Here is a 24,900-nt window from a genome sequence, read left to right as displayed (position 1 = left end):
CATCCTGAAACCTTTGAGATTTTGTCAAACATAGGTTTTATATTAAAGCTTTACACTTAGCAAAGTCCATAAACCAATCCAATCAAGTATTTTATAATTTTGGAGTAAAAATCACTTCAGAAAGGATTTTCTATCAGCCTGAGGTCTTCAGTGAAAGACACGAACTATATTGTTTTGTGCTTGCATTTTAAAAGAAAATGACATCTGTCATTACTATAACCCTGCTTGATAAATAATGGAAAAAAAACCAGGGTACCTAAGTCTGTCTAATTAAAATTCCTCTTTATAAAGCACTGGTTGCTTTTGGGGTTGGATTAATACATACAAAGGAGTTTAAAATAAAGCACTGATTTAGTTTTCAGCCAGTCTATGACTCCCTTTCCAGTTACAGAGACTTTGATTCTGAATGTCTATAGATTTTAATAGCATTTGATCAGGTTCTAAATGGATTTCATTTAGAAAAGGTAAAATTATTTCCCAGGTTTTAGGTTATATTGGACACCATTTCTTTCTTTTTATGATTAAGTAGTCTTCTGCACCCATCATTTCAGTTTAATCTAGTTCATATGTATTATTTTCCTTGTTTTAAATCCAAGTAATCCATGTTTAGCTGTCTTCTTCTAAGCACTTAATGACACACTGTATTTTCATGTGAGCCATTTTACTACCTTGTCAGAGTGCAGGACACACAAGCAAATGTGCGTTTGTTCCATAGTAAAGGAAACAAACAAACAAACACACAAACAAAACCAAAACAATCCAAACAGATCCCAAACAAAAGCCTGAGGTGTTGGAAGCTGCAAAATATTAATGGTAACTGAAATACTGACACTTACGGGGTCTCTTATCTGTAGGAAATATGGAAGATGTAATTGATTTTAAACTTACTGATCCATTTCGTCTTTGATGATTTCACCTTCAGAATCAGAAGAAGAGACTCCTATGGAAAAAAAATTAAATTACTTTAGCAGAGGGGGTTTTGGAGAACTTTATTCAGGTTTCCTCTAGAGCTTTCTAAGGATATATACTAAATAGCTATGCCAAAAGATCAAATTGCAGTGGAAATGAACCATCATTCCATGCTGTGCAGGATGCCTCCTGATGTAAGGCAGATTTGAGATGAGGTGCAATTGAAATGAGGAAAAGAGCACCCAAGGGAGAATGTACTTGGGTCTTCCTCAGGTTCTCTTTAAAATGCCACTGGTGGGATTTAGTCTGTAATTGCTGCTGTGAATCTAAGTGAGAGCTGTTTTGGTTTTTTTGTCTCAGACACCTGATACTACCAGTTGTAGGTTTTTCCAAAAAAAGGAAAAAAAAGATATACCTGGAATCATAGTTATTATTCTTAAACTGGTGCTTTGTAGCACAGTTTGGAGAAGATACTAGCTCAGGTTACTCACAGCTGTCTTACTGAGACATTTTACTCTTCAGATTCAGCCTTTACTGCGTTTGGAATTTGCATTTTCTCTGCATTTCCTGCCAGTGAGCATCTCCATCAGCCATGGCTTCCATCCAGCATCCACTGGGTTAGGAAAAAGCAGGCCCTGGCCCCAGGCTGGAGAACTAGCAAGTCCCTGCCAAACACAGACATCTCCAGGAATGTCAGGGGCAGTGCAGATACTAAAAAAGGATTTGTCCTTTCACTGTCAGATTGGAGACGTGAAAGAAGAAGAACAGTGGAGCAAAATGAACCTCGTATTAAGCAGGGTGGATGCTTTAGTTTATGAGTGGTCCCACTGTTGGATGCAATCCAAAACCTTTCCCAAAAAAGTATTAAAAAGAAATATAATAAATGGAACTCCTTTAAGCCAAGTAGGATATAAGAAAAAGCATGTGGAGAAAGAAGGGAGACATACGTCTGCCAAAATGTATTCTGTTTTGTTTACAGCATTTATTATGCAAGTGAAATATCAAATTGCTGACATATTTATTTGGATTATAAGGACCAAGTAATGGGTTAGGATGTATCATATATTAGGATCTGTCATATATTCAATTTGTGATAATGACTGTAGGGAAAAGGGATTAAGAAGAATTAGATACAAAGTTTAGGTTCTTATGTTTCTGAAGAGTAACCACAGGCAAAAAATATGAGGAGCATCAGAATCTGAGTATTTCCAGATTTTGATCCTGCAGTGCGAAGTATCAAATCTCTGGGAAGCAACACAGTAAAATTATATGTAAAGGGCAGTCACTTGTCTGAAGGTTATTTTACAGAGAAATAATAAATATGTTACTGATGATGAAAAGTGTTGAGTCCCTGCTACGCATTTTTTTGACAAATCTATTACACATTTAACATACAAAATACATATAATTACATCTTAGTCCTGGATGACCAATTTCAACAACCAGTTCCTGCAGCAATTCTAACACTACCTTCTATGTAAATCTCTGCAGAAGTGGAGTCTGTTCCATAGATGTTTGAAGCAAAGCACGAGTAACGTCCTGTATCCTCCTCAAAGGCTTCAACAATAATCAATGAGTGTTGATCACCTGTCTGGATAATTTGAATGTCTGGTGAGTTTTCAAGTTCCTTCCCTTCACAGTACCACCTGCAAGGCAAAAAATTGTTGTTTATCAATGCAAACAAGTTGACAACTAGAATGACAAGGCTGAAGATTTTTCTGATGATAAAAGGAGTGGGTTTGAGCCTGAAGTACTGCAGGTAAGTGTTGAATCAACAGTCATAGGAATGAAATATTTATGATTCTCATAATACTCAATTACAGCAAATAATAGAGCTCCTTTCTTTGTAGTATTTAAACATGCCAACAAACTATTTTATGTCAGTGACTCCAGCACATATTTTTCTTGATACCCTGATTGCAGTATTTAGTAGAATTTGGAACACTATCAGTCCAGCTCTGAATTTCTCTTGAGGTACATTCAGATCTGTGTTGTGTCTTAAACTGTAGCAAAAATGCCCCAAACCCTAAGTGAACAGATTCCCCTCAAACTTGTGGTTCCGAGGTTCATGTTGATTCAGAATGTGACTGAAACTTACTATGGTGTTACTCTTTGATTTGTCATCTGTTTAAGACACATCTGCTTTTTAGAAAACATGATGGAAGAGTATCTCAAGACAAGAGAAATGATCTATGACAATATCTCAGAATCACAGAATTGTCAGGGTTGGAAGAGACCTCTAGAGATCATCTAGTCCAACTCCTCCACTTCCTTACAGGACCATGGCCAGTGAGACAGCTGGACCATGAATTCATTTCAGCATCATATTGCTGTGTTTCTCTTTTAAACCCAGCTACACATCCAGGAATGTACTGGGCCTTTTAGAGACTTCACACTCTCATCTAAGGCATTCTTAAGTCCCTCAGTGCTCAGAAGGGTTGTTTCAGTAGAAAATGCAAGAGTCCAAGTGGAAGTAAAAGCAGCACCTGAAAAGGCAACTCCATAGGGTGCATTAGAGACAGTAACCATCAGCTCCACCTGAGAGCTAGTGGGGGGGAGAGCAAACCTGATCACTACTGCTTGGTAATATGGAAAACATAGAACAGAAAGTGAAAAAGCAGGTGAGTTTGAAGAACCAGATTCAAATTTAAAAAGGCAGTCTAGGTTTTATAGAGATGCAGTACTATGTATAGGAGTCAAAGTTAAATGTCTTGGCTAATACTCAGAAATACCTGTATTTTTAGGTAACTAGCTAAATTTGAAAAGCCAAACTAAGGTGCATTCATCTTCACTGTAACTCTTCTCATAAATGTAGATAGATATAAAACTCCACAGAAATACTTTTATTTTCTCTTTACAGCTACTTTCTTAACTAGATATAGTTGATTAATGCATCTTGTGCATGTGTGGGTGGGAATTGTCATACTGATAACATTTTTCGTTCAACTGATTTTTTAAAAGACTAATTGTTCCATCCATCTTTATATGGTAACTTGGTAAAAGTACCTGCTAGCTTTTCAGTGCATGCACATGCTATCAAAGCAATGACACATGTATTTACTGTTATGTATTACAGCATAAGATTAGTTGTGAAAAGGACATGGGTAGGTTTTTGAGTAACAAATTGTAATCATTCTTATTTCCTGGCTCATTCTAGAAGGTACTTTGATACATTTCCATTTCAGATAATTTAGAAATACATTAATCAGGGAATTTGCTTAACCATTCAATTGTATTCACCTCTTGAAAGCATGAGTTTTTATAGGTTTGTGCTACAAACTGAGCATAAAGAAAACCCCAATTTAATATTCTGAGGAGAACAACCCACCTGTAAGACAGTCCATACCAGTGGAAAACCAGAGTTGAATAGAAGTACAATGCAGAATTGGAAAAGGAGCCTCAAAGGAGCTAGGAAGTATGAAGGAGTACAGCTCTGGAACTTAGATGCTGATTACATAGCTAAGAAGTAAACCATGCACTATTTGTGCACCATCAGTCCTAGCTGTCCAGCATGGCTTTCTGACAGTAGCCAGGGTATTCCCCAGCCCACCTAGAGTGGCACTTCCGTGTCATCTGTAGCTGTGCAGGCAGCTGGCTTGACTGGACAGCTTGGAAAGTGTACAGCTCTGCCTGCCACCAAGGGAGGCTCCTGCCCTGCAGGATGGATCATGCTGCTCAACACCATCCCCCCCTTCTAAAAGGCAAACCTTTGTAGCTAGAGAGCTAGAACTTACACGTCTTGGTTCATGTTTACATCTGCTTGCTTGTCCTCTTTCACAAGCCTCTGTTGTCACAAGAATTGAAAATGGGTCTGAGAAAATTAGTCATTAATTTCTCATTTCTGATAGCAATGGGCAGCCGTGTAGTAAATGTCATAGTGTTGAAAGAAGGTGCCAGTAGGGTGTGAAATGTCTCAGCTCTTTTCCCAGACATTTTACAGCTGAAGTACAGCTTTGCTTTCCTAAAATACATCCAGCATTTTTGCAGGGTTTTACCAATGAGAAACTGGCACTGCTTTATGAGGAGAACTTTACCCAAAGCTACTCATTTCTCTTCCATTTGAGCCTTAGGCCTCTGAAAGACAAACTCTTGCTGATCTGGCAGCAGTACTCCAAAATGTTAAAATCCTGATGCCTCCTTCTTTCCTGGAGGTTTCTCACTCTGAAGCAGGATGGCGGGTTCAAATGTGTTCCCAGGTCCAGCTGGCCCAGTTCTTCTATAATGGGAATGGGTTTGCACCAGGACACTAGACAAGTGGACCTAGGATACCTGAACCATACAAATTCTCTTATGTATCACTTTTGGTAAATGTTAATAACCACAACAGAAGGGGCTGAGCAGTCAGGAGGCTACAGCTGCACCTTAAATTGCCTCAGGCGTTTATGTGAACTTAATGTGAGCCACAGCATTGAGGGGAGTATTCCTCTGTCCCTCTGAAATTCAACACAGGTAATTTGCTAGGTTTCCTACCAGTCTGGTAGACAAAATGAAGTGCTTCAAGGTGCTTTCTGTCAATGGACAATCTGCCTAGGACAAAAATTTCCTCTGGGATAGCTTTCAGCAGCCATTCATGCTGCTTCTCAAACCTCACTAGAACTTGTTTAAGGTGCTTCACAATCAGTGTAAACCATTTTCTGGGTATTAACCAAACCCATACCATGTGCAACACCTTTGGAAATGTAAGATACAGCTGTTGCCATGCAAAAGGGATGAATAACATCAGCACATATCCTACGCTGCCAGGTGAGCTGGCACTTGTAAAAAAATAAATAGCTTTCTGGGTGTTCTGTCTGAGCCTACAAGTCCACCTAACCCAGCATGCAGTCTTGACAGTGGCCAAGAGCAGGCACTTACAGAAAAGTGGGAGAACAGAGCAAGTAGATACATTTATATGTATAGATATTAATGTACTTCTCTGGGGTATCCAACCTTTCTTTCTATCTTTTTTATAATTTTATCTTTATCTTTCAGTTACCATTCTCTTTATCTTTTTTAGAACGTGTGAAGCAGCATTTAAAGTAATTTTTAAAAGACAAAATCACTGGTCTTAAAATGCTTATTTATAAACTGTCCCTCTTTTGAAGGATTTCACCATCACAGTATCATTACCAGAATTTTCTGGTAGACTAGATTGTGTGGTTCTTTACTAACATTTAGTTTGCAAATCTTGCTTTTTATTTATGTCACCTTTATTTTTGAATAATTGGTTTACACTTGCATTCAAAACACATTTCCTTTAAAAACACTGATCTTTCTAGCTTCTTCTGATTCATATTCCATCACAGTCCATTCAGAAACCTTCAGATCCTCTGATACAAACCTCTTCAAACAGAAGGGAATGCTACACCTATTTTAGACTTTGCCTATAATGACTTGCCCAGGTCTGGTATTTTCCCCACTAAAAATGAGGTACAGTGGGTTTTATTTGACTGGCTCCCCAGAAATGCATGTTAAAATTGCTTTTCTGTTCAGTGATGTCCTTATAAACATGTAGATACAGACGCCATAGCTAGCAGTGGGATCCTTGGTGTCCAGAACATAAGCATCTAGTGCCTGGGGTAAAGGAGCAACAGTACCATGAGTAAGCAGAGGACACATTTAGCAGCCCCAAGGGAAAAGAAGGGTGATGTGCGTTAGAGGGTTGATTGAAAAGGTACTTTGAAATTTATTAGTGCCACTTTTAAGTTCCATACCAGGAAATTACATGGGATTCCTGTGATCCCAAAGGGGATTATTTTTTTTTTAAATTTATTTATATATACAATATGGTTTATTCTTCTGATGTTTTCAAAATTTGCAGTTGGTGATATTTGACAATGGTCACATTTTCAGGAGAGAATACCTAAGGTTCAAGCACAGTTGTATGACTACAAGCACAAGTTTGGTATATGAAAGTACAAGCTGCCTTTTAGGTGTGTAATTCATGTAGGCAACTGTGTACTTTGGGAGATGAGTCATGGCACTTACTCATGTCTTTTTATATACTTACCTCATGCCTCTTCTTTATAATGTAGTTTTGTTTTAGTGTGTTACCTTCAGCAGGTACAAAAAACTACTGAAGAGAATGCCCATGTTCTAGAATTTGATCTAATTTTCAGCAGCATCGTTCAGAACATTAAAATGGCTTAGGTAGTCCAGTGATAGGATATTTTTGTGTCCACTCAAGTGTGGCTCCTCACTGCTTTATGTGACACGTAAAGCAAAATACATAAAATGCTGAGATATAATCACCAGTAAGATACAAGAACTCTTTGTGTTCCTACTGATCACCTTTTCCAATTAACCTGTTGTCTTTGTGTAGAGATAAGTCTCTATTGCTTGCCTTTGTGAGGCACAATTCTAATTTCTTATAAGCAAACTGAAACACACCAGGTAAGCTTTTTTCCCAGTTATTTTAATAGTATGTGAGTAGTATATTCCTGTAGTAGACCAAAACAAACAATGGAACAGGATTGAGTTAATTATCTTGTTTGCAGCTATAGTCCTTTGACTAGTCCAAGAAGTTTGAACTTAAGTGATTTAAAACATAAGTAATCATAGAATCATTAAGGTTGGAAGGGACCTGAAAGATCATCAAGCTCCAACCCCCCTGCCATGAGCAGGGAACCCCACCACTAGATCAGGTTGCACAAAACCTCATCCAACCTGGCCTTATAAACCTCCCAGATGGGGCATCAACAGCCTCCCTGGGCAACCCATTCCAGTTCCTCACCACCCTTACAGTGAAGAATTTCTTCCCAATATCTCACCTAAATCTCCCCTCTCTCAGTTTAAAACCATCACCCCTTGTCCTACCACCATCTTCTCTGATGAAAAGTCCCTCCCCAGCTTTCCTGGAGCCCCTTCAGGCACTGTAAGGTGCTCTGAGGTCTCCCTGGAGCCTTCTCTTCTCCAGGCTGAACACCCCAACTGTCTCAGCCTGTCTTCACAGCAGAGGTGCTCCAGGCCTTTGATCATCTTGGTGGCCCTTCTCTGGACCCTCTCCAACAGATCTGTATCTTTCTTGTGCTGAGGGCACCAGAACTGTACACTGTATTACAGGTGGGGTCTCACCAGAGCAGAGTAGAGGGGCAGAATCCCCTCCCTGGCCCTGCTGGCCACACTTCTTTTGATGCAGCTCAGGACACAATTGGCTCTCTGGGCTCCATCACACACTGGTGGCTCATGTTGAGCTTCTCATCTCCTCCCACCCTGAATTGTCCTTCTCCTCAGGACTGCTCTCCAGCCATTCTTCCCCCAGCCTGGATTTGTGCCTGGGGTTGTGCCAACCCAGGTGCAGGACCCTGCACTTGGCCTTGTTGAACTTCATGAGGCTGGCACTGGCCCACCTCTCCAGCCTGTCAGGGTCCCTCTGGATGGCTTCTAGAACTTCTGCTTCAAACCTGTGTTTAGTTCTCCTATGCTGTGTGTTCTTTAGTCACTATTTTCACCATAACGTGTAAGTATTTTGAGATTAAGCCAGGCAAAAGAGCACGCTACACGTATGTTGTCTCTTTGTGATGCTTACAAATGAAAAACAATTCTCTCTTGAGAAATTGAGCTTTACGTAAATCCTTGGTCTGGCCATTTCTACTCCTTGCTGATGAGCATTATTCTTACCATCAAAATGTTGTACGTGGTAGCAATGAAATGTCAGTTCCAAGGGGACTTCTGACATTGAGATAGGTGGCATGACTGAAGTAGCAGTGCTCTCTGTCACTGACATTTCATTCCTGCCATGAATTGTAATGATAGCTTCGTCATACAAGGCAGGTTCACATTAAGCACAAGCAGTGTCATCTGCTGTGCCACATTCATCCTAGGGCTTAATCCATTGGCTTGATTGGAGTTGCATGTAAGAGAAGTTTGGCTTCCTAGGCTTTGAGCATTAAAACAGATAAATGTTTTCATCTGGCAGCCAGGGAAAAAAACCCCACACCTTAATCTTAAGTGACTTCAGTCTCTCAAAATCTGTGATTTGTTGCAGATCTAGTCTCTTTAAACAAAGCAGCATTAAAATGCACTTTTAAAGCTTTGTATGCCTATGTTAAAGAATGTTTTCATGGAAACCTTATGACATACAGCCTGTTTTTAGAACATCAAATCCTCATGACACTTCCAGGATAGCTGTGTATGCCAAGCCATGCAATGTGATTCATAAGTAAAATTAACCTAGGAGTGATGTGCCAAACAGTCTGGAAAAATGTAGGCACCTCTGAACTTGAGGGAATAAGGAGTGCTCTCCTCACTGAGAGAGAGGAGTGAAAAGTCACACCTATCATTACTCATACAGAAACAGGGCTGTAGAAGGAAGCATGAGAAATAGGTCAGCAAAACTTTTACACTTCTCTTAAATGCTTCTTTCTAACCTGCAGTTTAGTCAGAGTAAAGTAATCAATCAATAATTGCAGTAGTGCTCTTTAATTGCAAGCTAATGTTTGAGCTAGCTGGAGACCCATATACTATAATATCAATATTTGTTTATCTCTTCTATGTCACTGCGTTCAGCTGATGATATGAAAAAATGGGTAATGTTTCATTGAAACTTCTTTCTAGAAAGGTGGGCTTAAGGAGCTTCCTCTACATGTGGGCTTGTCATATTAAGGCTGAGTTATCTTAAAAAAAGAGGTTGGACAGGTCTGTCTGTATTCAGCCAAGCAAGATTTAGTTTTCCATATACTGGTACTTCAAATCAGTTCCCAGTTTCTTCTCTTGCTCCACCATCCATTTTTCTGTCCCTCAGTGAGCCCAATATATCCCAGATAGTTACCTACCAAGCCTGTAAGTTATACTGCTTTAATGTTGCCAATAATATTTTGAGCCTGATCCATCATGAATGTCATTTGCACCATTTTTTACATCATCAGTTTTATTCTGTACTGTCTTGCTTTCAAATGTGGGTATGTGCCCATTGTATTTTCCAGTCCTTCGCATTCCTGTGATCAGCTTCTTTCTAAATCTCCTGTCTCTAATTTCTCTGCTACAATCCCCATTGCATCAGTTTAACCATCTGATTGCTCCTAGTGTTGACTGAAAGACTACATGTACAGAGCCTGTTGAATCTTGTTCTTGTTTCACAATGCTCTGGGTTCCCACAGTACCACCCCTACCCTGTAAGTATATATATCACAAGCATTAGAAGTCACTTGGCTTTCCTCTCTGTGCTTAAGAAGTCTCCATTTTATGAAGTCAAAAAGACAGGCAAGCACACAATTAGCACACGTCTGTTGAAAGGATGACCAGATTTACTGACCTTGGTCATGCAGCTAAGTTGAAGGAAGAAGAAATCATGCCCCAAAGCCAGTCAGAACTAAGCTTTCTTTCATCAGTTGCCACCTTGCCAGTTAGTCCTTTCCTAGGAATACTGATTTTTTTATTGCACTTGCTTCTCTGTTAGAATCCTTCTTTCCTTGCTCAGCTCCACACACAGGGAACTAGTTCATTACAAACCTTGGAAAACTGGTAGCCTCAAAGCAAGAGAGTTGCCAGTTCTGAGCCCAGTTCTGGACTCAGTTCACAACTAAGGCCAACAAGATGCTTCCTTCACCCTTTTGGAAGCTTTGCGTAGCAGATCAAAGACAAGCACTATTTTTAGTGGAAGAACTTCAACGTTCTCATGGTCCCCATGGTTAGTGGAAGACATACCCCCAAAATCATGATATTTTCTGATTTCCTCATGTTGTAGCAGTGACTGATGATCACTGGAAGCAGATGAATATTTATAACTCAGGCAAACAAATTTTTCACACCCTTTCTTAGTGTTATTCCTACGTCTTGGTGGAGTTGGAAGAGTCTTGGATGAACGGAACAAAAGTTGTGTTAACAATGACAATCAGAATACCCTGTTCAAGCAGCTAGAATTCCCAGCTTTCTCCTTAATACAGCACATACATACACACAACACCCCCCCCAAAAAAAAAAAAACAATCAACAAACCACAAGGGGAGAGAGAGTTCATACTTACCCCTTGTGATTTATCCTTTATTTCTTAGCTTAAGCTGTGAAACTGAAAGCTAACCCTGAACTTTCTCTTGAGCTCGACTGTTTGGGGCTGATTTTCCCTAAGAGACTCCCTGTCATTACCTCCTTTGGCCTTAGGGCATCAGGGTGTGAGTTCTGGACTCCTGTGTTAGCTCTTCTAAGACCCTGATCTGGCTACAAGCATGAGTCAGTAACTCAGGTGTGCATTCCTGTTTGGAGCAGCACAGAGCCTGACACCAGTGTATTGTCATTGGAAAAGTCTAATGGATGCTTATTCTATTAAAATGTAACAGCTTCTGTATTGACTGTCATACACACAAGTAGCTTATTTTATTATTTAAAATAAACAAAAACAGGTGCTGAAATAAAATTTCAATGGAAAAGTTTCAGTTTTGTGGGACAAAAATAGACCCAAGTTACAAAGATACCTGTTATCCAATTCTGTGGAATCAAGCAGTCCCTGACTTGGGTGCACAGGCATCCTGGCCATCCCTGGATACTCCATGGGATGAGTCACTGTTCCTGGGTTCTCCAGTCTGCCCTTCTGAAGCTTCAGTGACTTTATAGTGTCAGCTTCTAATTCAGATAGTTGTTAAATGCCTAAACTTAGATGACATGAACACCCTGTCAGTTTTATTTGTGTGTCAACAGCACGGGCATGGTGTGCTGTTTTAAGGATGATATTGTGGCCTTCTAGAGACATAGATCTATATGTCTGTAGTTCATAGACATATAGCCTGGCACACCATGAAATGAACATGTTGTTGCAAACAACATGTTTATAAACAAGCAATTCATTGTCTATGTTTTCTAAACACAGGGAATGCCAGAATTAAGTTTGTGTACAGGTCCATATACACAAGAGGAGATAAAGTCAGTTGTTCTCTTTGTATTATAAACTGTGAATGATGAAAGAAAAAACCAATATTTCTCATGTCCAGGGATCCTACTGGCATTTTGAATCAAATATAAAAAAAGATTTATCAAGGCAAGTGCCTGCAGAAATAAGTCTCAAAGTCTTCATAAGCAAGATAATTCTTCTCAGATTGTTGCTACTGTCTAGGGGTGATGATATTTCTTGTTTTCTGTCACAAAACCAAATTTCTGGTACTGTTTTCTCTATTAATCAGACTCCTTTATGAATTTAAGGGCTGACCATGATACAAGATTTATAATAGAGTAAGCTCCACAAAGGGAATGCCTCAAAATTGTTAATTGAAGCAGTGAGTTCACACAGTAGAAAGCTTCTGTTTCTTCTGAAAAAAAGGTATTTCCCCCAGCTTTAAAACATGCTCCATTTCTGTAAGTAAATAATTTAGTCCTTTGGAAGTTTATGTCCCTGTCATAGACAAGGGACCCTCTGTGGCACCAGGGGTCAATGTCTTCTAAAGGACTGAGAACCTACATGTTCCTGAAGGCACTGAGTGGGGCAAAATAGTCTGGCAGTCACAGTTCAGGGATCCTGTGAACTGGGTAACTTCTTGTCTTCATGACAAGGCAGTCCTTAACAAGAGGATTCATTTGTGGATCCTTGTTCCTATATGCTTAATAGTGCACTTCATAAGCTTCTTCCTTCTGAAAAAATTAGCATCTGGTGTGCCAGAAATCCAAGGGTTGGAAGACCAAGATTCTTTACTACAAAAATCTTTGGAGCTTCCATCTTTGGTTGTTGAGATAATTTTCCTTTGATGATCATGCTTATTAGTCCAGTGAGAAAGATGATAAAAGGCATTGATGGCAGTAGGAGAGACAGTAGTGCTGTGCTCAGCATTGTTGAGGTATATAAAGAAGACAATGACCTTACAACTGGAAAAAGTGGACCATCTGTGAAGCTCAGAGTCCTTTAACTAGATGCTGAAGATGAAAATAGTTCTTTTCAATATTTAGAAAAGCAACACAGATTTCTAAAATGCCTATAAAAGGATAGGCAACCATCTAGTGTAAGGGTATCTGTGATACTGCAGATATTAGGATGCAAATATGTGTAGTACAGCTCTAAAAGATGGATAGAGTTTTCCTTCCTATTGGATTAGTTCAGTCTCAGCAAAGGAAATACAATTCTACCACTGTGAGTGAGAAGTATATTTGACTAAAGAACTTTTTATGTGAGCAAATTAGATTTAGTAATGCTGATGAGATCTAAGAATTTCCAAGATAAAATAAAAAGTGACAATAATCTGTTTCTCATCCTGCTTATGTAATTGATTAAAGAAGTGGAGCTTTTTCACATATTCTTTCATCTCCAGTGATCTTTGCAAATGTTACTTGACTTTCAAAATCCTCCTGGACATAGGTGCAAAGTGAAGCATCATAATTTGCAGGCTAGTCACAGAACATGAGTGAGTATCAGTTAATAAGTGTCTTATACTTGGTAAAACAAGTGTTTTATTCTAAGGTCACAGCAGAGTAATTGTCAGAATCTGAATTACAACTGAGGTGCTCATGGCTATTGGTATAATAACTTGCATGAACTCCTTTCCTCTCCATTCATGGATGGATGTTTTTGGTTTCTAGGGTCCTACATTCATCTCATCTACCTTCAGACATCAGCACGAGGCGTCATGGCCACTGGTGTTTTTAACCAGTTTACACAATCAATCTTGCTTTCCATAAAGACAAGTAACATTTCTCACCAAGGAGTTAGCACTTTCTCTTAGTTAAAAAAGTACCATATTTGAAAACAGTTCTGTAAAATTCAAAGAGAGTAATGGGTCCCATGTTGTCTTAAAATAGAAGCAACCTTTTGTATGATTTAAAAAAAGCAATTTTTTTTTTCTGAATTGATTTTAATAGCCAAGATCAAGAGACTTCTGCTCCCGTTTACCAAAACATATGCATCAACACATCTGGAAAGAGTAAGGTATACACTTCCTGTCACAGAAATGGAAAGGACAAGTGCAGAATATGTTTACCTGACTTCAGGTGCTGGGATTCCTACCACAATGCAGTCCAATTGCACTTTGGTTCCTTCAGGAACTTCCCTGCTCTTCAGTTTTTGAGTAAAGCGTGGTGGTTGTCCTATAGGCTCATCGGAGTACACAGATGCAGATTCTGACTCTGGTTTTAGCTCCTCACTTGTTAATTGATTGATAGATTCCAAGTTTGCCTCCTGTTGGTCATCTCTTTGTGCAAATGGTTTCTCTGCGTCGTTTTCCAAGTCTTGAGGTACTGGAATGGAAAGCCTTTCTCTGTTTTCTGATGTGCTAAGTAGGGCAGAGCTGCCTTTATGAGCAGCCTTATTCTTAGAATCAATTTTGCTCCTGTAGTTTTTGCATGTTCGGGGTCTTATTCTTTCAGAGTTGTGAGCTTTGAAAAGTGAGGAGAGCTCCTCGATAAAATCTGCTGCCTTGTTTAGGAATTCCTTTTTTGACTCTGATTCAGAAGGGAGGTGTTGTTTCTTGAGATCTTGAGGGCTCCCTTTTGAGCCCTTTGTGGTTTTGACATGGTCCTGACAAAAGTTTGAGTGCAGGCTGTTGTCTGATGTTTTAAAAGCTGTAGACTGGGCCATTTGTTTGTGTTTTCCTGTGTTTTTCAGCTGATCTGGGGGACACTGTGAATGTGCCTGAAGCTCATCCTGTTTAATTTCCAGTGGATTCTGACCAATAGCTTGTCTTGCCAGGTTTACACTTTGGTCTAGCTCTTCTTGGCTCAAAAAGGCAGAGAGATCTGGAAGGTCATCTTGGGCAGCTACCTCATCTGAATCCCCAGAGGCATTGCCATAATGAAAATTATGAGAAGCTGTTTCTGATCTGCTTCTTTCACTCTTCCCTTGATGTTTAGTTTCAGCTAAATAACTTTCTCTCAGAAGTTGAGATATGGAAGTAGAGGATTCTGAACTGTCGTCTTGCATGCTGCCAACAAAAAGGACAAATAGGACCACACCTCATCAATAGCAGAGTTTTTGATTGCACACAATTACAGGCTTTTGAGAAGCAGAACACATCATTTGCAAAGTGGGGCTGAATATTAACTTCTAAGTACAGCCATGTTTTAAAGGCCTGCTTCTGTACATACTGGCAGATACTGTTGCTTTACCCAGTAAAATCCATCTTTTATCACTTTCTACTGTTGGTAGCCTTACATAGCTAAAGCAACTGCAAGTGTGGTGCTTTGTTCCAACCAAAACATCAGCTACAGAGCTGTTAATTTGGTTTCAATGTCAAGTCTTTATCCTTGCTGATGTGTGTTTCTTAGCTAAGAAACAACCTCATCAGATAAATGTTGGATATTTCAAGGACTGAAAATTGTGAGAGAATAGCAGTGCTTTTAAATAAAGTACATTTAGCTTGAAAGACACTGAAGTAGTAAGTAAATGAAGCCTCAAAATTATTTGAGTGATGAGAGCAGGAAGAAGGGGAGAGAAGAACAAAATTAGTCTGTAAAGACAATTTTTCATTAAAATTATTAAAGATCTTGCATTATAGGAAGCAACAATGGTGCTAAACGTACTAGCCCTTCTTAATTAAGCATTATGTCTAATAAGCTATTTAAAGCGTGTAGAGAATTATGTCATTATTTGGTACAAACATCATTTATGCTACAGGCCTTTCAAAATAATTATCTTAGGTCATCCTGCATCCAAAAAAATGTGCCACAGATGATAAGACAGTATCAGAAAGCCCATTTTTAACCTGCACACCTGGTAAGCCAAGCTATGTCCTCCCTTTTGATACTGAAGTGAGTACTTCTGCATCCTGTTCTTCCTTTTATGTACACCAAGAGCCATTATGAATGTAGAAGGACTCAGACAGCCTTTTAACATGCTAGCACAGAATCACAAAATTTTTGGAGTTGGCAGGGACCTCTAGAGATCACCTAGTCCAACCCCCTGCTAAAGCAGGATTGCCCAGAACACATTGCTCAGGACTGCATCTAGGTGGGTTCTGAATGTCTCCGGAGAAGGAGACTCCACAACCTCCATGGGCAGCCTGTCCCAGGACTCTGTCACCCTCACAGGAGAGGAGATTTTCCTCTTGTTGAGATGGAATTTCCTGGCTGCAGCTTGTGCCAATTGCCCCTTGTCCTTTTCACAACCTTTCAGAGAGCGAATGTCTCACAGATACTGAGACAAGTGTGTGAGTATTTACTGGATCTCTCTCTCAGAACTGCAGTGCACATTATCTCTCTCCTACTTCATTTATGGCCTAGCAAGTCTTGCAGTGATGCTTTCAAATATTCCTACCCCAAGGTGTCTGATTTGTTGTGCTGCAGAAGGTTCTGTTGCTGTCCTGGCAGTGAGAGAAGGGAAGATGCATGTCCTTGCCTCAGCCTTTTCCATTCATAGCCTAATATAACAGCTCAGGTTGCCAGAGAAAGAGCAGTTAAAAAGGTATCTCTGCTGTGAAAGGCCAGCAGGAGAGTTACCCCTGGAAAAGGGCTGGTAAAAAGCAAATGAGGTGGTAGTAACTCATCCTGCTGCAGTATTTCTTCTCAGAATGTGACAGCCCTTCTTCCTTATTTACAAAAAGGGAAACTTTAAACTGTTTATGTTCTTCAGTGAATGAACATAAAGCTATCATCTTCTGATGTGCATTGTAAGACCTTAATCCCTCTGCCTGAGGCACAATTTGTTATATTGACATTCTTTTCCTTACATAAATATTTGGCATTTTAGATTTATTGATTTAATTGTTTTATTTTGCTAATATGAAACAGTAAGAGAACAAAGGCATCTAACAAATATATTGATCAATTTGTGCCTGTACAAAACATTAAAAATAAAATCCCATATAAATTCTATGCTTCTAGGCACCCAATCTAGTCCCTGCAACTGAGCCAGGATCTGCAATACTAATTGAACACTTGGCATTAAATTGTCTGGCACAGTGTTTCAGTGAAGCTGTGCCACATAAGAGAACTTTGATTTGGGAAGCCCACGTGAGATAGTGTTGGAAGCTGTTTGGTGACTGGACAGAGTATGTAACATAACCTCCTAAGAGAACAAAGAGGTCTCCATCAGGCTTAAAGTTCCCACTCTATGGATACTACTTTTGCTTGCTCAGCTTCTGCTTCTTACACAGCTGTGCAACCTTACTGAAGCTGAACATGTTTAAGGGGTTATATTATCTTGTTTATGTGCTGATAGCATACTATGTGCTGGAAAGGTCACAGCTAAAGCTACAGTTTCAACTCTGAAGAGCTTAAATACATTCTAACATAAGGAGATTCCAGGCTGGAGACAAACCTCAGCCAGTGATCGAGCTGCAGACAGAGGATTAGTTGTAACACCGGGCAAGATTTCTTTAGACCCTCGCCCCGTGTGCCAGCTTGTATCTACTTCAAATCAGAAAGGAAGCAGCAGAGCCATAGCCAGCTCTTTTCTCTGCACAGTGCAGCTGGCTTGGCCTGCAAAAAGACGGGTGTGTGTGCTTTTAATGGGATGTCTGAGGAGGTACAGTGCCTCAGAATATCTCTAGAGGGATGCAGCTCCACACTAACCTCTCTCCCTGTGGCTGTGGCTAAGTTATAACCTCCAGCTCTATATGTGTAGCTTTAGATGCTACAGCAGAAGGCTGTATTTTACATGGTTGCAAAATTTAGCTTCCTACATGTCTTAGCCACTCTTTTTGAAACGTTTCAGAATGGCTCAGCTTCATTTCATCTCCATGGCTGTAAAGGTCATCAGAGCTGGAAAAAGATAGTGTGGGACTTTAGAGAACACTGGACACTCTGAGGAAAGGCAAGAAACGAAATAACTGTACTGTGCTATCAAAACCTGCCAAAGTCAAATGAAATTAAAGAACTCCTGCAGTAGTTTTGTGGAGAGGTTATATGAAAATCATCTGGCTGTGACTATTCAGTGTTTCATTTTCCTCTATTCTACAGATAATTGCTTGATCTTCTCATTCAAGTGCTGTGTCTGTTTCAGCAGATGTTAATCACAGTGCAGCTTTCCTGCAGATAGCCACAGTCAAGCAACTTGTTCAGTATGGCTATTTGAGACTTTGTTCTAGGTCTTGCAAGCCTTCTATTCATCCTCCTCTAAGGAGTATTACTGAGATGCTCTCAGAGAAGATGTGTTTAGAGTGGCAAAATAATTCTAGTTTGCAAAAAAAAAAACCTGCAGAGAAGAAGCCACTGTCTGGTAGCAAAAGGAGGAAAATTACAACAAATTACTGCAAAATAACAAAAGCAGGGTTGCCTATATCTGGTGAAAATAGAAAATTATAGAGGAAATGGAAGTAGTCAAAACTTCCTTGTGCTGCTGGTTCATTTTGGCTAGCTGCAGTGCAGCTGTGTAAAGCATCTGCCATTTGGATGACTGGGTTAGACAGCACAGCCACACATGGAAGAGCAAAACCCCCTTGTCTGTCACAGTCCTGAGTGAACATGTAGGAAGCAAATGGACAAATTATTGGTTCAACCCTGTCTCTGCCCCTCTGAGGGAGGTTTGGCAGATGTGAATGGGAGAAAACAAACAGGGAAGGAACTGGAACAACTTCTGTCCTTTTGCCTATCAGAGCAGAAGGGGAAGAAGGGAGCAGTGTGCTCCTTCTGGTTTTGGGAAGCAAGATATTGATGAGAATGAATCTGCTGCCAAATTCTCAATCCTTAGAGAGCCATTTATTTTCTTCATAGCTCACCCAGAGTCAGAATGTTATATCTAACTCTTCTCTATTTTCAGCTTGTGTAGAAGAGAGCTATTTATTCTATTTTTAGTAAGGAAGAAGTTGAGTACTAATCAAATGTAGCACTTCAAGGCAGTGGTTGCCTACTGAAGTTTTAAGATAGTTTGAATTATGTAATATTTCTAATTAAATGGAAAATGTGGAGTTTTGGGAAATGTTGGTGTAGGGCAATCTAGTTGCAATTATTAATGATGCCTTGCTTCAGAGATGTCCAATTTCTTGTTGTTGGTTTTTTTTTTTTCCTACAAGAAGTTTTGCTCTGCAAGGAGTAGAGAGGACTGATGATGGAGGGAAGCAGTGGCTGGGCTGGAGACATGCAAATTTCACAGTCAGAGGAGACTAGCTTTGCTTCAAATGAGGCCCTGACAGGGTCTCTGGGGGAGATAGCAATAAAGCTGAATTAAATACATTTTCTAAAATATCTATTAAACCATCTTTCAAGTGAGTGAAAAGATTTTGCCAGAGGACCAACTATGCTCTTACAGATTTGATTAATGATAATTAATAATAATTTAGCCTTTCTATAGCCAGCATTGGAATCATAGCTCTGAAATGAAGATAGGGCCTTGACTTCAGTCTTTCTCTTTGCCTGGCTTGCTGGATTGTTTAGACCAAGATGTGGGATTGGCTTTGATATGCCTGCAGCCTTCCCCTTAATTTTTCCTGATTGGGACTCTGCAACAAAAGTGTCTTTGTGGCTGCACAAAACCCACCCCACGGTCCCCTGGTGTGTAGTGGCACAGGAAGCTGGCACTGAGTGGCAGTGCACGGCACACGGCTGCTGTGTCGTGGAGCTAGAGAAGTGTAATTGCAGATATCTCTGTTGGGCAGATAACTGCAGGTAACTTTCCAGATAACTTTGTTGAGTAAGCAGTAAGGACAAACTCTACTAAGAACACAGTATCCAGCTGTCTGTGGGGTCAATGAAAGCACCAATAATTTTGCAGACTGCAAAAATCTGTCTTGCAATGAACTGGTATCAAGGGGAGGAACCGCAATGCTAGCTACAAAGAAGAGCCCTAAACTGATGTTATTTAGGATGGAAAATGGATGCCTGACTCCAGGAGTCAGCAGTTCTCTACTGTTGGCTGGTTCATTACTTACATCACCAAAGAAGTGTGTTGAGGACAACATTTTTTGCTTTCCTGGGACACTTAACAGCAGTGACATTGGGCAACTGTTGCCTTGAGAGGATGTCATGAGCAAAACTGACTGCATGAACTACTAATTCAGTTTCCACTAGCCAACTGTACAGGCTTTCTGAGTTTCCAAGAACTTATATTAATGGCAATGTTTTCCAATTAGCCAAGTGCTCTTTGGGATAAAATAATCAGAAAGGTTGAACTAGTTTCCAAAGTTTGTTTTGGAAGTGACTTGACCTAAAAATCCTTACATGGAAAGGCAGGAAAACTTGCACTGCCAGAAGCTTGTGCAGTGTGACACCAAACCCTTTAATGTCCTTTTGTTTGAGGTTTGTAAGACTGATTGCTGAGTCATCACTGAAAGAATCTGAGCTTTTCCTAAGAAAACAGCAGTAGTGAAATCTCAGCAAAACTGAAGGGAATCCTGGATATATCTGAGTGCAGATCCTCTGTTGTATTTGGTGAGAGGCAGCCTTGAATGCTTGATGCCCTTAAGATGTTTTTTCAAACACCCCTTCACTTTACCATCACAGAGGTTATCTGCAAATTGCAGGTTTAATGCAAAAAGTGTCTAAATGTATTTTTGGCCTTCCGTTGTAGTGAAAACGGAGTAATTTAAACAGTGCATGTTGTTCCTGTCTAGCTTTTCAAGCAACCATTACTGTGACTGAGGCTGCTTTCATAGGAAAGCCCAGTGTCAGAGCTGCCCAAGTGCTGCTGCTTACTCTGCAGAGTGGCACCTTTGTGGCCTTTGCACAGCAAGGCTCTGGACCTATAAGTCCAGCACCTCTGTTCAGAAACTGGGAAGTTTAGCAGGCATTAAGAGGCTCTATCCTTTCCCAGTTGATGTAATTGCACATGAATTTACCTCTGCACTATTGAACACTGTGAGGGTGTTTCCACTGCATGATTGCAGCTATGGAACACAAGCTAAGAGATGACTCAAGTGGTCTGTCTTGCAGAGGTTTAACAATCACATTCTTGTAGGAATTCTCCCTTGGTGGTTGCCATTGTCATAGTTTCTGTTACTCCCTGTTGACAAGCTGTAGCTGCTGCAAGGCAGACTTGGAGGCTCCAGGCATAGGAAAGGTTAGGCTGGAGCAGAGGACTAAGGTTAGCTGTCTTGTGTGTGTTTGGGGCTGTGAGTGTAAGGTATTTTTAACAATTGTATTAGAAAGCTGTGTACAAGAGGGTGCTTTACTTCTCTGTTTTTTATATATTAGTAGCTTTGATTTCTGTTCCTTGTAATGGATCAAGGAAGTCAGATAATTAAACTCTCATTTCTAAGTCATGTAGTTAAAGAATGGAAAATAGAGAGCCTCCAAGCCCAGGAGTGTTTCCATTTCTGATGGAAACAAAATCACTGCAAGAACAAGTTGCATTTTCTTCCGTCTCTAATCCTTTTTATAAAATCAGGACCTTAAAACTCTCACTTGATTTTAAGTCTAAAAGAGGCTGACAACTATTTCTTGCTCACTGTTGTGTAATTCTATAAACAGTGAGAAGACTGGTGTGGTGTTTGATGTATCTGCACTTACTGCTGCTCTTTGCCTTAGCATAAATGTCTGCTGCTCAAGGGATTTTTTTAATTGCTGTTATAACTGACACATGGCTACTACTCCTGGTCAGAAAAATGAGTAGAATCGGGCCCTCTTCTGTAAATAAAACCACTCATAGTCCAGCTTCTGCTCTTAGGTGCATTGCAGGATGGATCTGGAGCAACTTGACTTAAACTGCCCAGGATTTAGTGATAGCTCTGAACAGAATTACTAACTCCCACACACAGCCCGTCTCTTTGTAAATGCCACACCCTAAGCAGCATAAAATGTTCAACTCTTCTTCAAGGAAAAAGTGCATTCAAGGCTCTTTCACTTTTTCAGCATTTTCTTGTGGAAACTGACTAATCATATAACAGAAAGTTCTTTTTTCTTTTTACTTAGAAGGTCTTTATTTTTTCATAATTAATGTTGCCCCTGAGTAGTTCTCAAAATTAGAACTGGAGACCCTTTCTAAACCATGTCTCAAGTTCTCTTCACCTGCTGAATGATTCTCCTTGAACTGCAAGGTAAACAATGTCTTGAGGAAACTCTACATAAAGTCAAATTGAAACTGAAATGAGTTTCATCTGTTTTTTAAGTTAGAAGGTCAACAAGGAAAATAGGTGGCAGCAGTCTTTGAGACCTGCCTGGGATGCTCCTCCATCATCCTCTCTCGTTGACCAGTAAAAGCTGGGCCTCAGATGTCAGGGCAAGCTCTGAGTGTAGTACTTCAGGTACTCATAATGTAGGACAAGTTTTTTTTATTCAAGTAACTGAAGTAGTCTGGTTTCCTTCAAGATTGTCCATATGAGAAAGAGTTATGTGAAAGACCCCAAAAGCTATAGCAGACATCCACAATTTGGCACTGAATGTACATAGAGAAGTCCTCAATGAAAAATATAATTGACAGGCAACAATAGTCGTTTATCCTTGTACAAACACAGAGACACCACTCTGAAAGCCTTTCATGCCTAAAACTGCAAATCCACTTTCATGGTCTGTGACCCAAATGACTTAAACTAGGTCATTCCTGTCATTCCTGCCAGCACTAGGTGTGAGCAGTGCACCAATCCACAGATGCCTGTGGCTGAGGACTACTGCACAATCTTAGTTTGGGACTGAAGCTGCAGTTTAGCCCTCGGTGTTCAAAAGTGATCTATGGACTGCATGGGCATGACTGACAAATTACAGCATCAGGTGCTACAATGAGAATTTGCACACCTTAAAAAAATGAGCAGAAGTCAGTATTCCACCCCAGCATGTAAATGGCACCTATGATACTTGGGGATCTGAAGCCTGGACAACTGATTGCTTGTGTAGCCACACTGAGCAAGCACAAACTGGACAAAGAAAAGCCCCAAAAAGCAGGGGTATGCAAACCACATGGCATTTGCACAACTTTTTGTCTGGCAATTTCAAATCTGTGGGCTATGTTGTTTTTAAAATGAGATTCACTTTTCATACTAACACTGGTTCCTAGTGAAAAATAGAACTCAAGCCTTAAATTAGACAGAAAATAAATCTGGCTTTCATTTTTCTCTCTGGGTTTCTTAATTGTTCTTTCTTTCTTCTCACTCTCACTGTATTTGTTTCTTTTTTTCTCTCCACTGTTCTGTCTTCTTTATGCTTTTTCATCAGTCTTCCCTGACAACATTGTAACATATAAGCCTTCACATTTGAACCATATTTTCAAACTGCAGTGTTTAATCCCGTTCTTTGTTATACAGAATGAATTTGCCCATCCATGTTGAATATTACTGTTTATGAAAACAAGTACCAAACCAGTTAAGTTTTAAACAGGGAAGTAAACTGATTCCCCTTGCACACACCCCCTTCCCCAGTGATTTAGATTAATATTTACATTGCATTGTCCAATTGCTCTTATGGCATCATGTACATTTTTAGCAAACCATCTTAATGTTGCACTTATGTGCAAAGATACCTAGACTGCTAATTCTTAGCAGCTGTGGATAAGAAACATTCCTTCAGTAGCACAGCAAGACCTGCTGTAAAATCTCCAAAGAATGCACAAGAATAGCAAAGCAGCACAGAGCATGCAGTTCTCCTTTGTCTTTGATAGTCTGTCAGAAACAAAACCTAACTAACTCCTGCATTGACTATAAATAATTTCTGGTATGTAAAGATCTTTCTGCTCTGCTACAGGAACTAACACACTTCCTATTGCTGTTTAATTTTGTTAGCTGTTTCTGAAAGAAAATAAAGAGGAAAGACAAAAAGAAAGAAATATCCTGACCTTAGGAACCTTCGGGAGGTGTAGGAGAGGGAGAAGAGCAGAGTTGAAGCTTGTTAAATTGTTCCATTAACATCTGCTGACTTTGTTTCCGCTCTTAAACCCTGGAGGGTCTACACAAATGTAACCCTCATGACCAAAACAAAGCTACTGATAAAGTAACCAGTGTCTTTAGCATGACCTGTGTAACATTCGATTGACGTAAAGTGGAGAGTGCTCTGCTCTCTTGTCAGCCGTTGACATATTATTTTGTAAAACTTAAGATGGGCTTCTGATTACTGCTTAATGTTGCAATATATTGGGCCAAACATTTGCTACTGACAGTCAAATACTTTTCTGAGAGAGAGAAAGAGAGCAAGGGAGATAGTGAGAGCTCAAGGGGGAGAGCTATGCCCTTCTAGCAGGACTGTTTCTGCAGCTGTTGTGTACATTAATCCAGAGAGCAGATCTCCTAGCACTAAATATAGCCAGTGGGGTCATTTTACATTACAAAATAAATAAATAAATAAAGTGTTTAACGATGGGGTCACGTTAAATTGGGTCTGATTTTGCTTAAGAAGGAAATCCAAATTACGGCATCTTGGTTTAAGGGTGAACACCAGACTGTAAATATTTCTCAACGTGGGGGGGAGGGGGGGGGCGGGGAAATAAGTGGGAAGAAGAACACAGTCCCAGCAAGGAACTTTTCAGGTCGTTGCAGTCTTCTCTTGACTCTTTGGAGGAGTCAGGCTGGCTCCGAGGGATTTTGAGAACCCCACCAGTGCTATTCAAGCCCTTTATAGTGCTGCAGAACACTGTTTCTCTTTCACTGCAATTCACACGCCTCAGCATAATTTTAAATCAGTCAGTTTAGAAAGTATTTGTTCTCTGCCTATGTCTTATCAGCAATAATTAGCATTCAAATATACATGCTTATCAAACCCTTCTGCACCTTTTGCTGCAAATTCAAAATGTAGATCGATCTAAATTTGAGGGATTACCTTTTTTAATTCCTCCAGATGTTGCTGCCCAACCCTGGCAGTTAGTAGCGATGACAGTTATCCAGAAATGTGAGCTAAAAGTTAAGGAAGTGCGGGAATTCTTCCGAGTCCTCAGGAACAGAAACAGCTAGGAGTCCATACAGTGGAGGAAGCTAACCTTCGTTATTGTGAGGATGGCTGTAAGAAGCTGGACAACCTGTCACCACTGGAGCAATAGCATTTGTCAGTTCACAGGTCCCAAGTTATTTTGAGCAGCGTAAACCATGTGCCCGCGGAGCATTCCACCTCATTGGACAGGGAATCCACCGCTCTGACAGCACCTATGGGCACCCAGTGCCTTCTCCTCACTCACCAATCTGTCCCCTAGAGATGCTTGTCTGGGTCTTGCTGATTCAACTGAGAGACACTGTAGGGGCATTGTGTTACTCTTGTCAGCTGGTTTAGACTTCAGCCTTTTGAAATTGTTATTGCTGGGGTCTTCATGTTTTGATC

General features: G+C 40.1%; 1 protein-coding gene across 2 annotated transcripts in view; it reads right to left on the bottom strand.

Annotated features, from left to right (window-relative positions):
• Positions 1-24,631, bottom strand: part of MYPN (myopalladin) — a 65,005-nt gene extending 40,374 nt beyond the window's left edge. The window contains exons 1-4 of one of the 2 annotated variants that reach the window (XM_051617635.1): positions 24,409-24,631; positions 13,782-14,720; positions 2,380-2,555; positions 889-940 (exon numbers count right to left, since the gene is read on the bottom strand). In XM_051617635.1, coding sequence (XP_051473595.1) covers positions 889-940; positions 2,380-2,555; positions 13,782-14,719 — 1,166 coding nt within the window. In that variant the 5' untranslated portion in view covers position 14,720; positions 24,409-24,631. Of the gene's footprint in view, positions 1-888; positions 941-2,379; positions 2,556-13,781; positions 14,721-23,431; positions 23,622-24,408 lie in introns of those variants that run through there. The other variant, XM_051617636.1, reaches the window with a different exon arrangement.
• Between the last annotated feature and the right edge of the window lie 269 nt (positions 24,632-24,900).

This window comes from Apus apus, chromosome 4 (assembly GCF_020740795.1).
Source record: "Apus apus isolate bApuApu2 chromosome 4, bApuApu2.pri.cur, whole genome shotgun sequence".
In the NCBI taxonomy this organism is placed as follows: domain Eukaryota; kingdom Metazoa; phylum Chordata; class Aves; order Apodiformes; family Apodidae; genus Apus; species Apus apus.
Note: the sequence above shows the minus strand (reverse complement) of the source record. Positions and strands in the feature narration are given on the sequence as shown.